Source organism: Podarcis filfolensis, assembly GCF_964270895.1.
Source record: "Podarcis filfolensis genome assembly, chromosome: 3".
NCBI lineage: Eukaryota > Metazoa > Chordata > Lepidosauria > Squamata > Lacertidae > Podarcis > Podarcis filfolensis.
Window position 1 is genome coordinate 4,652,386 of NC_139606.1, and position 15,745 is coordinate 4,668,130.

The following is a 15,745-nucleotide window of genomic DNA, read 5'->3' on the forward strand; positions in this document are numbered from 1 at the left end:
TTATATTATATTATATTATATTATATTATATTATTATATTATATTATATTATTATTATTTTGGTATTGCTTTATGGTCTTTCCTATTTTATTGTATATATATTACACACTACCTTGATATTTTACATGAGTTGGCAGCATAGAGATTCTTCTACAAATCAGTCAATCATGTTGAAGCCCCTAAAGGACATGTGAAATGGGACTCTACCCCTCTTGCTGCTCTGCCTGTTGAACTGCTGGTCCCTCTACTGGGCTCTAAGGGAAAAGCAAATTTGTGGGGCTGCCTTCCTGCTCAGTGTGCACTTTAAATCATGCATCCCCATCCCACTTTACATGTTTGTGAAAGGGCACCTTGAAAGACGTGTCCTGCTGCCCCTGTGATTTATAAAGTAGGCTAATACACCAGTTCACAAGAATGCCTTGACAACGTTCCTGTACAACATATATGTAAAATAGATTTAAAATCTTACATTACAGCTATAAAAGTGAGAACATTCAGACTCCAACACTGAAGCTTCCATCCCAGTGCCGTCCCACAGACGGGGGGGGGGGGCAGGACCAGACTCAGCTGCTAACGAACACTTTCTTAATTGAGAGCTTTGAAGAATGTTCTCTGAAAACTCTGCATGTCAGGAAACTCTTTATGTGGCTTATCCATAACTGTGTAATGTTTTTTGTTTTTTGTTTTAGTGTGGTTTGGTTAAGGCAGACTTACACAACAACAGATCAGTGCACAATGAGTGAAGTTAGTCAGCTTGCTTCCGATATCAATTTGGGTTTTGTTTCCACTTTGCATGCAGAAAGTGTCGTGACATTTCCAACTTGAGAAGGCACACGGTCCTTCCCAGAGCACATCAGGGTGGGATAATATAGAGTATAAGCAGCCCCTGCTGCACTCCAGGATGGCTTCCTTCAGATGTCCAGCTTTCTGAATCACAATGTATTTTCTTTTAACTGTGTCATTCAGACTGAAGCAAGAAAAAGAGTGTGTGAATTTAGGAGAACGCCAGTGAATGAGCTGGCATCTGATATGTATTTATTGACATTAAATTTTGGGTTTAATGCACTCCTGCCACTCTCCAACAATTCACTCTAAAAGGCTTTTAACTGGCACAAAAGGAGAGGGTCAAAAGTAAGTTGACCCCTAACAGAATGTACAATTATTAGAGAAGGCCAGGACAAGAGCAGCTGCTGGAACCCCACTGACATCGGAAAGTACTTCCAAAAGTCTGGTTATTAATAATACACCCAGGTTCCCCACCACCACCACCTCTACAAGGTCCCTTTTGCTTCTCTGAGAAGAATTATAGCCCTCCCTAGCAGCTGCAATAATTGTGTTCCCATTGTTGCACAGACCTCCCCTCGACCACCCCCTACAAGTGTCCATTGTTGGGGCAGAGTCAAGTGATTATATGCTCTGGCTGATACGGTTTGAGCCCAGCTGCCTAACTGCTGACACACGAGCACCGAAAGGGCGGGGGACCCACGTCTGCAAGACGGGGCTCTAACATGCCAGACCTTTTACATAAGTCAAACAGGAACAAATGATGCTTTATGGGTCCTGCTGACGGAGCAACCTCCTCTTCCTTTGAAGTGGTGGCTGCTTATGGGCTCTTACAGCTTTTCCTCTTCAGCCCAAGCAAGCATCCTCCTTTTGATATGCTACATGCTCATTATCTCTGCCCCATTTAATGATTTTTGATTGAAAGGTGGCAGCTCAGTTGCCAAGAGGATCGTTAAAGAGGCTCCACAGAGTCAGGCCTACAATAAAGGCTTTCCTTATGCAGTGGCCTAAATTTGGAATTTCCTAACAGCGTGTTCTTGTTCTTTGTGGCAGATAAGGGCTGAGCGTGAAATTCTTAATTAAGCAGTAAATAGTGTATGGGGTGTCAGCAGATGCAGCCTGTAGCCATGGAGACTAAGTCACATGAACATGAGAGCAGACACTAAACAGGGAGCCCCGGGCTTGGAAGTGAGTGGCAGCTCAAGAATCCTACAAAGCTTGTAAACGGGATTAATTAGTTGACTAATTATTTCAGACCATTAATGTAACTTAAAAATAAAGCCAGTTTCTAATATCGTAACAAGGGGAACTCCAAGGATTAAAACACAAAACTGCCCTCTTTCTTCTTTGAAGGCTCAAATGGCCAAGACCAGCAATGCGACAATGCTGATGTCCTACAGGACATTGCAAAAAAACAGAAACAAAGCAAAGGAAAAAGGAAAAACACAAGCCCTTCTCAACCTTTCTGCCCTAAAGAAGTTCTGTGAAGCCAAAAAGTTGGTATATTCTTACTGGCGGAAGTCAGGAAATCTAAACAGTGGCTAAGGTGAAATGGTTGTGGGGTGCTGGGGTATGTGGAAACAAAAGCTCCCATTGCTTAGTCCAGGGAAGGGGGCCCAAAGATCTAAAGCTGGAGAGCCAGACACTGATTACTCCTTCCTAGGGTTTCATGTACTTCTCCCTAAGTCCCAACATGTGACCAAAGGCGTCAGATGGCCTTTCATGTCCAAAGAACAAGTTCAAATGCTACCAGCAGGATAGTACAGATTTCTTGTTTGTGGATAGGTGGGAGACTGGTGTCCAAGCATTACCTGACCACTGCATAGCATGGGGTCCACAGTCCTGGGTGGGAGAGGGGTGCACAAACCAGCCGCCCCCCACAGAGATCCCCATCATACGGCTGGGGAGGGTGAAGAGTACCCTCTGCACCTCGCCCTCCCCTGCCCCCACTTTGTGCACCAAGAGATCTTCTACCTACAAAAGTGAAGAATGGGCAAAAACTTAGGGCATGGAAGCAGCCCTCAGGGGCAAAGCTTCCACCTTATGGGCCTTCTTTAGAGTTGCACACTTATTTCTTAGTATGTTGCACAATGCCCAGTTGCTTGGTAAGATCGGTTATCAGGGCTTCCTTAATCAGTTGGGGGAAATCTAGAAATTGCACAAGCTGCAGGGAGATGCTGGGCAAACCCACTTCCAACAGCAAGGGGCAACAGGAGCGCCAAATGATTGGTCTGAACAATGGGGTTTATTTTTGTGTCTTTTGAAAAGAGCAGCACCTCCGGGCCTTTAGTTGTTCTGGTTGAGACATTTGTGACTCTTTAAGGACTGGGAAGGCAATATCAATCAAGTCCTCAGCCCAAAATGACACAGTCCCACAAAGGTAGATGCGGGAATCCAAGATAACCATTGCTGCCTGCCCTCACCCAGCGTTTGTCTCACAGGTTTTCTAAATGCAGAGTCCATTTGTGTGCCATTTCTGCCCCAACAGTCCCCAATACAGGTATCAAGTTGTGGGCGGAGTGTTCAGATGCATGTTTTCCAAATCAAGTTGAGTGATGTGCTCTGTGCTGTAGGCCACAGGAGAGTGGGTGGCAGCCTGGTAGTAGCCCCTTCTGCTAAGACCTTCAAGTGGCTGTCCATCAATCTCACCATCCCAGTAAGTTTAGTCTTATTGGCAGTGGTGGTGGGAGATCAGAGTCAGGAAACAAGATTTTTAATTTAACTGAGGAGGAAAATGGAGAGTTGTTGATCTAGAGAAAATAACTGAATAATGGCAGGTGAGAGATCAGAAAAATATTGAACGAAAGAGCCTAGAGCAAAGAGCTGCACTTCCTATGCAAGGAAAGGAAAGGAAACTGGAGAAAGAGCCTCAGGGAACCGCCTAGTATTCATGTTCATGTCTCACGTCCTTCCATATCTCCTGTGGGGGGTTGTTAACCCAGTGTTTTCAGGAGTCCTCCTATACGACTCTGGGTAACTCCTCCCTCCTAACCTACTTCACACAGGAAATCATCATCATCATTTTATGTGGCAGGAGAGAAGTGATAGGATTGGGTGGGACTCTGATGTCCCAAATGGAGAGTGTCATGGTTGAGGAGTTACCTGTGATATCCCTCACCACTACCTGAGCTTGGATACAGCTGTTCCTCCTCAGTGAGCATGATGGTTGAAAACTCCCAGTTTCAGAGGAATCCTTAAGGTGGGAGGAATATGCATTTGTTCTTACCTAAATAAGTTAACTTCCTTCTTTCCCTATTGAAAAACCAGTCACAGCCTTTATTGTGCTTATGTGAAGGTAACGACAGGAGTGGCAATCCTTTCCGTGTACCACAGGTCACTGTAACATTGATGTGGGATGATCGGACTTCATGTTCCAGCAATAAATAATTCCCAACTGTGAAATTATCGAACGTAGCAATATACTAGAGAGTAAAACATAAGGAAAATGCATACTTTTACAATATATTTGTGTCCAGATTTTGTCTGGAGCTTAACAGAAAGAATCTAAGACATGAGGAACATTTTCTAGACCCATAGTGCCACTATTAAATGATTTCATATAGGCTTCCCTAACCCAATGGTCTGTACATACACCCTCTGAACTAGCTATGGCAGGGGTCAGCAAGGTTTACTTCGCCTGGGCTGGTTCACTCCAGTGGAGATCCCTCTGTGGGCCAGTTAAACGACCCCCGTGTTCCGCTTGTAGCCCATGGGCCTTAGGTTGTCTTCCCCTGAGCTATGGGATGCCTCTCATTGTTAAAATGAAAATACACACAGCCTTTTTATGTCTCTCTACCAACAAACTTGCCCTCTTCATAAGACAGATAAATACCAGGAATGGGCACAGAAAATCTCAATATACATATTGATCTACCCACACGTTGTTTTATCCCTGAGAAACATAGAAAATAATAGGATATATTTATCCGAAAGTCTTCAAACTTACACGAAAAAGGGCCCTGTCCTGGCTTCTGGTCCATAATTGACTCCTGACTTCTGCTCAATGATTGAAACTAAGACCTCCACGTCGAATCTGACTATGGACTAACATAAACTTATCTCTACTCATAAACTCTTATCCCTAATTCTGTAACAAATTATTGTGTTATACATATCTTTATGAGTTTGAGTTTGAAATCTCTGTTAGAGTTTGTAATATCTATCTGAGTTGTAATTCTTGTCAGAATACATACTATTGAATGGATTAGTCCTTGTTACTATTGACTATTGACTTGTGAGCAGGGACCACTCCCACTATTGAAACTTACATTGACCTGAGTTCTTGGTGTGCTTTTTCCTTGGTACCTTCACATTCCAGACATCAAAATAAGTGTCTGCTAAAAGTGAAAGCAATGCCTCTAATCTTAGCTTAACAACCTAACATGAGGGCAGGATGATGGAGAAAACAGCAGAATGGAGAGAACGTGCAGAGGGAAAGCTCCGTGGTGACTGACAGGTCTATGTTACCATCAAAGGGAATGGTTTCATCAATGCTCTCCAATCCAGCAGTGGACAGTAAGGTGGGACTGTGCCACTATCTTGACCTCTGTCTGGCTATGAGACTGCAGCAAACCAGAATGGAAGGAGAGAGGGGCACAGAGGTCACATGACCAACTTAGCCCCACCATGCTGTTTGCAGCTACTCCAATCCTAGTACAGTGGTACCTCTAGATATGCACTCCTCTGGTTGTGTATATTTCAGGATGCAAATGCGGCAGGGTTTTTCCGGGTTTCGCCACACACACAAGTGCACAAGCACTCTACACACCGCACGCATGCACAGAAGCGCTAAACCGCGCTGCACGCATGCGCAGAACTGGCATCTCTGGTTGCAAATTCCTTGGGATGCGGCCGGAGCTCCAGAACGGATCCCGTTCACAACTGGGGGTACCACTGTACTTTACGGAAGGGAGCTTAAGGATGCTTTTGCTTAAGGATGGACTACCTGTTTTTAACCAGATGTTGGATGGCCATCTGTCAGGAATTCTTTAGTTGTGAATCCTGCATTTCAGGGGGTTACACTCAATGGCCATTGCAGTCCTTTCCAAATCTACAATTCTATTAGTCTAAGACACCAAAATGGAGAGGTGGAGATAGACTTGTCAGTAGTGAAGGAGCTCCATCTACCAATAAGAGGGAATGATTTTTACCTGGAAAGTAAATACCTTTTTGTTTAGCTCAGGCCAAAAGAAACTTTAATGGTGCTTAGAAAAGAAAACACCCTGAATCTATTTGTCTGTAATTTGGCAGGATTCCTACCTACAATTTTAGTGCAAACCAAATCTTGTGAGCAGTGTGCACCCCTAACAAATGTACCAATATGATTTATGAAGGGGAGGGAATTGTTACCTGCAGGTTTTCACTCAGCAGAGGGTTGTCGAATGACAGACTATACGTCTCCTGATCCAAAAGAAGAACCATCCAGCCATTTGCATTTGACAGAGTGTCAGAGACATAACTGACCATGGTTGTCTTATTGCGACTATCAGTCACTTTTAAATTATAAGGACAGATCGGGGCCTTTCTGAAAAACAATTAAGAATAGTCACGTTTCATTGTCTAATAGCTACTGTTATTTTAGAGTGCTTATTAGTTTGCCATTGTCTTTCAAAGGCTTAGGCTAATGACAGCTCAGATGGCATAAAATATAGATACCGTACTTTTCTGTGTATAAGACTAGGTTTTTTCCCTTAAAAATAAAGTCAAAAATTAGGGGGCGTCTTATACACGGATAGTGCCGAGGGTGGACTGGCGATTGGTTGTTGCCCCGAAAATAGGGGGTGTATTATACATGGGGGCGTCTTATAGATGGAAAAATAAAGTAATAATAATAATAATAATAATAATAATAATAATAATAATAATAATTATTATTATTATTATTATTATTATTATTATTATTATTATTTATACCCCACCCATCTGGCTGGATTTCCCCAGCCACTCTGGGCAGCTTCCAACAAAATACTAAAATACAATAACCTATTAAACATTAAAAGCTTCCCTAAACAAGGCTGCCTTCAGATGTCTTCTAAAAGTTTGGTAGTTATTTTTCTCTTTGACATCTGGTGGGAGGGCGTTCCACAGGGCGGGTGCCACTACCGAAAAGGCCCTCTGCCTGGTTCCCTGTAACTTGGCTTCTCATAGTGAGGGAACCGCCAGAAGGCCCTCGGAGCTGGACCTCAGTGTCCAGGCAGAACGATGGAGGTGGAGACGCTCCTTCAGGTATACTGGGCCGAGGCCTTGAGGGCTTTCAAGGTCAGCACCAACACTTTGAATTGTGCTCAGAAACGTACTGGGAGCCAGTGTAGGTCTTCCCATTTCCCAGAATTTGTCTTCTGTGTAATTTTTGCATCAAATATTTCAGAGAGCACACTTCTGATGTACTGAACTGGTTCTCTAGCCTACCTCCCTTTTAGACAAGTCTCTCTTCTGTGAACTACTAGTTCCTTGCTGTTGCAAGGAGCTTCTCACATGGCTCATGCTGTAGACCAGTGGTTCTCAACCTGTGGGTCCCCAGATGTTGTTGAACTACAACTCCCATCATCCTTGAGCTCTGGCCTTACTAGATAGGGGTGATGGGAGTTGTAGTTCAACAACATCTGGGGACCCACAGGTTGAGAAAGGCTGCTCTAGACAGTGTTTCTGATAAACAAGGAGCCAAAATTGAGGCTCAGTGTCAATAGACGTCTGCAGTTTCACTGCCCAAAACTAAGAGTATTTGACAGTATTATTTGCAGTATAGTTCTTGTCCATCTCTGAGTATCCTCAGCAAAATAGAAAAGAAAGAAATGTAGTCAGTTCAGCCTCCCTTGTTTGGTGCCTCCAAATAAATCTCTTGGTTTAATCCTTGAAAAGGCAACAATATGCTCCCTCCCTTTAAAACATGCAGGTTAACCGTGAACTGGAAATGGATATCAGAGTCTCTTTCCAAACAATGATTCTGTTTTTATACACTGTCAAGCTAGCACCAAAATAGAACTACTATATTGCCCACATAATTGAGCATTCCTGCAACCATAATTAGCACCATTTTAATTTGCCCTAAATAGCCAGTGATTTTCACTGTGCCCTAAATAGCCACCAATCTACCTCTCTTTAATGTTAATGGAGCAGAGTAGGGCACGAGTATTTGTAATTCAGAGGAGCTGAGGGAGTCTGCATGGATCATTAAGAGGAGAGAGCTTTCATTACCAAGGGAGGAGGGAATCTCTCTAGGAACTGATCTTGTCTTTATGCAAAGGAAACCAGGAAAAGGCAACAGCCATAAGATGAAGTTAACGCCTCAAACTGTCAGGAACCTTTCAAAAATTGTTAAGAACAAAACCAACTTATGACTTATTGACAATACCAAATGTTTATGTCCATGTAAGTTTCAGTTAAGAAGCAGCATGCTGCAAAAATCTGGCATGACTAATAGATGGACCTTGACAGCCTTGGTTACAATTTGCCATCATGGTTGTATAAACTGTTATGTAATTTAGCTCAAGTGTAGTGTGCAGAACTGTTGAGCATAAACGGCCCACAAAGGATTTGCTAAACCATTCAGCAACTCTGAGGAGAATAAATATTAAGTCTCCTGTTTATGTTTACCATTAGCTTACTTATCCTAAGGGTGTCTCTCTCTGAGTCTCCTTTTTGTATTAAGGAAAAACACACCGCTTGGCTCTAAATGCTTTTCGTTTGGTACCTTTGTGAAATAATCTACTGTAATCATACATCTTTAGAAAATGAAGCAGGAATAAAAAGTCTGTCTTAAAATAGTGCTGATAATATGAACCTCAATACTGAAATCAGTTGTTTCACAAAGTTAACCTGTTATTTTTGTTATTTTTGTTATTTTTGTTATTTTTGTTCCGTTCCACCTAAACAGATGTGTGGAGCTGTTGTATGTCACATGTCTGTTTACATTCCAGCACAGCTTGCTGGGAACTTCCGTTTGTGTATAGCTTTTGCTTTATGCTGCTTCTTGCTTGGACATGAAGGAGAGCAGACATGTTTTCTTTGTCCTGATCTATGCTGAACAAACTGCTTGTAAATATGCTTTACATATGCCTCTGTCTGCCCTTCCGTCGCTAAGAGTTTGTTATCTCTGCTGGCTTGCGTGCTCAACTTCTGAAAGGCTTCTGAATCTCTGAGTCACAGTTTTGATGCAGAACCAAGGACTGGAGTTTGACCGACAACCGGCTGGTGGGCTGGAGCCAGCTGGGGGCCTGCCAATTGCCCCCATTCCCTTGGGCACATCCCAACCATTTTAGCCCTCCACCCACCTCCACTGAGCACATACACCAGGAGCACTTTTCACAGAGAACACCTGTTTTGCACATACAAATCCAAACTGGATCCTGCTGCATGTGACTGCTGCCAGCAGTTTTCAGAGGCATTTGCCAAGGCCCATGTCTGTTCTGGGCCCAGCAAGAGTTAGTAGCTCCATCTTCACTCTCACTTTGCGTAAGGCTCAGCTAGGTCTGAGGCAGCGCATGCTGGAGCTTGGCAGCAGAACGTCTGCCCTGCATGCAAAAAGTTCTATCTCCAGCCACACCACTTTTTGCAACCCTTAAACAAGGATGCACTTGTTCGCATATGGGAATCATGTAAACACATAATTGGGCATTCCAGGGGACGTCAGTCTTGGGAAAGAGATGTTCTTTGTGTATGTGCATACATTCCTCGATGTGGCATGTACTCTATAGAGCAGTCCACATCTTTCCCCAATCTCCCATCTGAGAGCTCCCATGCTATATGAAGAACTTGAGAAAAGAATGATACTTACAGGCCAATAGACATACGGTGGAAAGTAACATTTCCATGGCAAAGACTGCCACTGGCAACTTGACTGGCATTGACACTCGGCAAGCAGGAATCTGGAAGCGTATCCACAGAAGGGAGGAGAAAGCCCCCCCTTTGCCCTGTGATTGTGCCATCTAGATCTTTAAGAATCGCACAATGAGGAAATGGGAACGATATCCAATTTGGGGCATTTAGAAGTAGCACTTGTTCAGACCTCACAGCAAATCCGCCTGTAAAGTAGGGACAGGGAGAGAGAAATATGGTTTTGTTGCTAATAACTGATGAACAAGCTACAAAATCTGATTCAGTCAGGGAGGGGTCAGAATTATTTTGGGATATTGAAAGAATACAGTTATATATCATTGCTTACTTGTTTATTAATAACCTAAAGGCATGTATTACTTCATACTGAAAATCTATGACATATCCACTGTTGGTAACTAGAGATAAATGTATTTGGAGCATGGCATTCGCAATGAAATTGACATTGTGTGCCTGCTCAAAACTAAGGGTGGGATTTGCCCAATGAACCCTGTCCATGGATGGCCGGCCTGCACAAGGACTTCTGCTTATGCAATGGGGCTTTCTCCTCTCTCCATCCCCCATGCCATGTCCCTTTCCTCATTATTCTGTTGCCCCATGTTTTCTGCCTATTTTATGAAGTTGCATTTGGATCAAACTGGACACGACCTTGATTGCATGAAGCCAATTCAGTTGAGCTCATGCAGGATCAGAAACACAGGGGATGGGGGGGGGGAGTTGAATCCTCTACCCTCCAAGGCTGCTATCTGCATTGGCAAGGCAGCCTCTACTGCCACCAGCATGAATTCCCTGCCTGCTGTGGTCATTTATTTGACCCTACAAGGAAACCAGTTCACAGGCACAGAACAGTCCACATTTAAATCCACCACCACATTTTTATTTTTATTTTTGTTTTTGCACAGAAAGCCTATCTTACCTTGACCTCGGTAACAACCAGAACAGGTGGCGATTGCAGTGCAATTGGGAATGTCAAAATTCATAAAGGTTGTATTTGAAATCAATAGTTCATGCCTTTTGGGAGTTTTCAGTCCTGCCTGCATACAAGTTCCATCCTGCAGCAGTAATATAGAAAGAGACTATATTGTGATATAGCTCCAGCGGTTTCTTTTTTTCTTTTCATAGGAACATAGAATTGTAGAGATGGATGGGACTCAAGGATCATCTAGTCCAACCCCCTGCAATGCAGGAATCTCAGCTAAAGCATCCATGACCTCTGCTTAAAAACCTCCAAGGAAGGAGAGTCCACCACCTCTCGTGGGAATCTGTTCCACAGCTCTTACTGTCAGAAAGTTCTCTTGATGTTTAGTTGGACTCTCTTTCCTTGTAACTTGCAGCTATTGGTTCAAGTCCTACTCTCCAGAGCAGGAGAAAATGAGCTTGCTCCATCTTCCATGTGACAGCCCTTGAGATATTTGAAGATGGCTAACATATCTCTTCTCACTCTCCTCTTTTCCAGGCTAAATACACCCAGCTACTTCAACCACTCCTCATAAGGCTTGGTTTCCAGACCCTTGATCATCTTGGTCGCCCTCCTCTGCACACCTTCTACCTTCTTAAATGGTGGTGCCCAGAACTAGACACAGTGATTTGCATGTCCAGAAAGGCTCCCAGATTTTCAGCTTTCTCTCCCAGGTCCTATCCCAATTATCCTATGTTTGATCCTGTGTTCTTTTTTTTCTTCTTTTTTTTTAAATGATATTTATTAGGAGTTTCAAAAATTACAGAAAAAAGAAAAAAAGGAAACAACAAAGATTTTAACAAAACATACATAACAATACATCAAAAAAGGGGAAAAAAAACAAGAAAAAAGACATAAAAATCAATACAGCAATAAGAATAATAATAAAGAAAAAACACACATCCAATATTCCATAACTTTATCTTTCATTTACTTGTTTCATCAACCTCCTCACACCTCCCTTTTTGTATTCTAGTTTAATTATTTGTTTCAGCAAATTCTTTCCATCTTTCTCAATTTTTATTGAGTAATTTAACTTAACAGTCTAACCTATTAATTAACTCAGCAAATCCTTTCCATCTTTCACTATATTCTGTCATTCAATTTACCTTAATTTATTTTAACCTTATCTTACCATAAAATACCTTAAAACTTAAAACTTAATATTTATTTGTACATAATTCCTTATATCATTTCTACTAAAGCCAAATATTTTCATTCCAACATTTTTCCTAATGCTCATTAATTTTGCACTAATTCCCAAAATAAAAAATTTTAAAAAAATTTCTTCCAATCTTCCTCCAACGTCTCTTCTTCCTGGTCTCGGGTTATGTCAGTCCTTCCTGTCCATTCCATCTAGCCCATCAACCTGGTAATCTAATGTCCGAGGCTCTTAAGTCTTTTCCATGTCCCTTCTGCAGATCTTCTTCTTGTTTGCACCTGCGCTTTACCTTGTCTTTTGTTGATCTCTTTCTTAATTTCTTTTCTCTCTCGTTGAGGAGTAGGTCTCGGGGATACTCCAACTCAACATTTGTGTTACTTGAGATTCAACAACAACCTCCTCCATTATCTTCTGCATTTGCACTTGCCCTGTCAAAACAGGTTCCTGCGTTGGCTCCTGAATGGTTTCTGTATAGATATTCACTGTTTGTCCAAAATTTTTAACTGCAACAGTCATCAAATCCATCTTCTCATGCATCTGCTCCAACAAAGCACTTGTCTTGCAAAAAGCAAGCACCAAAACTTCTTCCAAACACATTTTTATTCAAGGTCAAAGTCTAGTCCCACGATCTTAATCTCCACAGCTGTGAAATCCCCAGAACGACTCCAGCAACAATTTAACAAGCTCCCTCTAGAGGAGACAATTTCTATTTGTATCCATCTTTTGAAAGCAGGTCCAACAAAAGAAAAATTGCTTTCATTTTTCAAATTCTGTTTCTTTTCAATGCAAAAGGCAACATTGGAATCAATTTGTTTCTCTTCTTTAACTATCTGTCAAAAGGCGTTCCATTCACAGTCAATGGACTTCCCCAAAAATCTCTGTCTCTGACACCCCGTTCCCAGGTTTGAGACGGTGGAAATTTTTCTTTCTTTACTCTCTCTCCTGCAGGCTTGAACAATCAGAATTCCCCCTCTTTACTCCTGCTTCCAAGAGGGGTTTTGCTGGTTAAAACTGAAGGAATTTTAAACCTTTATATACGACTTTCCTGACTTTAGCTTGCACAATTTTTGCTTCAGTCTATTTACAAAAAGCGGAAGGCGGACTTCCTGTTTAGAGCCTTCCCGCTTCAGTGCCAAATTAAAATGTTTCTTAATCCAATTTTCCGTTCTACTCACGGGTGCTTGTTTAGAGTCCAATTGTCCACAGGAAAAAGTCAGCGCTCTCCGGCAACGGCTGTGCGGCTTCACTCCGTAAAAATAGCGGTCGATTCAAAACACCGCGCCACTCACCCCACATCGCTTCGGATCCCCGAAAAAGGGGTTTCCTTGCGAGTAGGGGGGGCGCTCCTGGTGTCAGCCGAATCCCACGTTCCCAGGCTTCCTGCGCCTGGGATTTTTAAAGGGTCTCCGCCTTCGCCGCAGCGGCAAGACCCGATTTTCGCGGAACGGGTTCCTCTTGATCAGAGGAATTCTGCCATTGCCGATGGCGCTAACCCGGAAGTCCTGTGTTCTCTGCTTTCTGTCTTCTTCTCTCACGCCTCAGTTCTCTCACCTCTATGCAAATCTTCACTGAAATCATTGATTTATCCCGTTGCTCATACTATGTCACACCCATTCTCAGCTTCCACCACTGGCTTCCCACTCGGTTCAGTATCCATCACAAATTCTGTGTCCTTCACTATTAAGCTCTCCATGCTCTTCCTGCCTTTAGGCCCTTGTGAAAACGTAAGCTGTGCAAGAATTGAAAGTTGTGTCTTTCACAAGTCATACCTATAGACAGGGGGAGCTATGCACTTTCTGAGTTCCTAACAGCTATTAAACAGAACTACACATGCAATGTTAATTTTAAGTTCCAACTGTAGGCATCGTTGCTCTCTGGCCTTGCTGGGAGTCATCTCGCCTCCCCCCACAAATTAACTTGCTGTGTAAAGAGCAGAAGTACAAAAGGACAGAAGTAACAGCTGGTTTAAAGGCATATTTTAAAAATAAAAGGGCTGGCTGAGTGGAAGGTTTAGCCTTCTTGTTAAATTAATGTCATAAAGTTTTAATTGATGTTAAAGAGACATCATTATTAAAGGATAGAATTACATAAATTAATATGTAAATTGTGACAAGACAACTCCTTATCGTGAGATAATCGAAGATAATCACACCCCCAGGGTGCTGTGAGGAACAAAGCATAGCTGAGTGCTTTAAATATCTTAACAAGTATGGGGTGGGGGGCACTCCAATGCTCTATATCCAGCGACAGTAAAACAAAACCGAAAGGCCGTATCTTAGATGTACTGGAAACCACCTACCGAAGATTTCCATGTGTCTTCTTGTTGCTCACCCCACTCTACCATTCTAATCTCTCCTGGCTCCTGAGCTTCTTTGCCTCAGTTTCACAAGGAATATTGTTTCTCCACCATCTCACACTCCTAAGGCTCCCTGGGCTTACACACACACCTGCACACACCCTTACACACAGCTTATGGAAATGAAAGAAACCCGGGTACTTGAAGGAGCACCTCTCCTGACATTGACCCGTATTAAGAACTTTGGGTTCTACTTCTGGGAATGGTGCAGCTGGCACAAGCTATTAGTTCTTGGGGACCTTTCAAGCAGAGAACAGTAACTGGTGCAAGCCACTACAGCATCCCTTTGCTAGTCACCGCTGTCCAGGCAGCTTGCAGACAGAGATGTGTGAAGGAAATGGGCAAAAACATAGGGTCCTCCTTCCTTCTACAGTCTCTCTCCTCTACTCTCTGCAAGCCACCTCTCCTCTCAGTTGGTGGGGCACCTTCTCTGGGTTGGGCCCAGGGATAGAGCACATGCTCTGGACAAACACGTACGCAAAACAATAACAACATCCCTCATATTTTTTATACTGACATAATTCGGTTCCTGAAATACTGGCTATGAATAAAAAGGGATTCTTCCTCGCTAGCCAACTGTATTTGTGCAACATTGGCTAACCTTTTTACAGCAGCTTCCAAATACATTCTGTTTGAGACACAAATACCCTGCACACCCTTAACTGTTGTTACTCAGAGTTTAATAGGAATCCGAGTGGCTTTTGGTTTGGTATACTTGTGGAGAGGGATTTCAATACAATACAATAAATAGTTAACAACAGATACATAGTTTTCCTCAGCTTCAAAGCAGCGGATAAAGATGAACGGATAAGCCCTCACTATGCCACAGGGAATTATTTTCTGTTTTACAGATTAGAGAATTGAGACAAAGAGATTAAAAATATTGCCAAAGCAATGAAGGAAAAATTAGAACCAAACATAAAACTCAGACAGACTCTGGATGAGAGAGCAAATGTCTTCTCTAGTCAGGTCTTTCCTTATTAGTTCTGCAATTGTCACTGGGATACATTGAACATAAAAAGTACACCATGCCTAACTTCATAAACCTATACATGTCTACTCAAAAGTAAATACCACTTACTCCCATGAAAGAATAAGGCTACAATCCTATACACATGTATTAGAGGGTAAAGCACCATTAAACTTAGCCATAAGTCAACTAGCAACCCTGGAGAGGGCAGCGCAAGAACCTATGTCTCATTACAGCTCATTCACATCACACTAAACTATTTTTTAGCTTGACATCTAGATATGACTATAAAGTCTGACAACAGCGCTGAGAAAAGACCTCAATATTCCCCCAAAAGCTGTTTTTTCTAACTTTATTGCCCTTTTAGCTCTTTAAGTTTGTTTCTTTGTTAGCCTCTGAAAGTGGAGGACAACTTGAGTTCTTACCTTCTCATGCAAGTGACCAAGTAGTAAACTATTGGCAACAGAGGTGTTTCCAAGACTTTCCACAATGTCAATTCCAAAATATTTGCAAGACGAGATGTGGAAGCTCCAAAGCTGTAGGTTGCTACAGTTAATAATCTGTTAATAATGAATATTTTAAACATTAATACATTATTACAAAGGAAATCAATAGATAAGGTAAATGAATAGTTGTCTGTGCTCCATAAGACACTGCGAGAAGACAGTGACCTCTCAGGCCTTA

The 15,745-nt window shown here is 42.4% G+C and overlaps 1 protein-coding gene across 2 annotated transcripts in view; it reads right to left on the minus strand.

Annotated features, from left to right (window-relative positions):
- Nucleotides 1-15,745, minus strand: part of PKHD1 (PKHD1 ciliary IPT domain containing fibrocystin/polyductin) — a 238,340-nt gene that overhangs the window by 91,119 nt on the left and 131,476 nt on the right. For both annotated transcript variants that reach the window (XM_083606347.1, XM_083606348.1), the window contains 5 exons: nt 15,487-15,621; nt 10,532-10,667; nt 9,557-9,803; nt 6,133-6,307; nt 4,010-4,205 (listed from right to left, as the gene is read on the minus strand). In XM_083606347.1, coding sequence (XP_083462473.1) covers nt 4,010-4,205; nt 6,133-6,307; nt 9,557-9,803; nt 10,532-10,667; nt 15,487-15,621 — 889 coding nt within the window. The remainder of the gene's footprint in view (nt 1-4,009; nt 4,206-6,132; nt 6,308-9,556; nt 9,804-10,531; nt 10,668-15,486; nt 15,622-15,745) is intronic.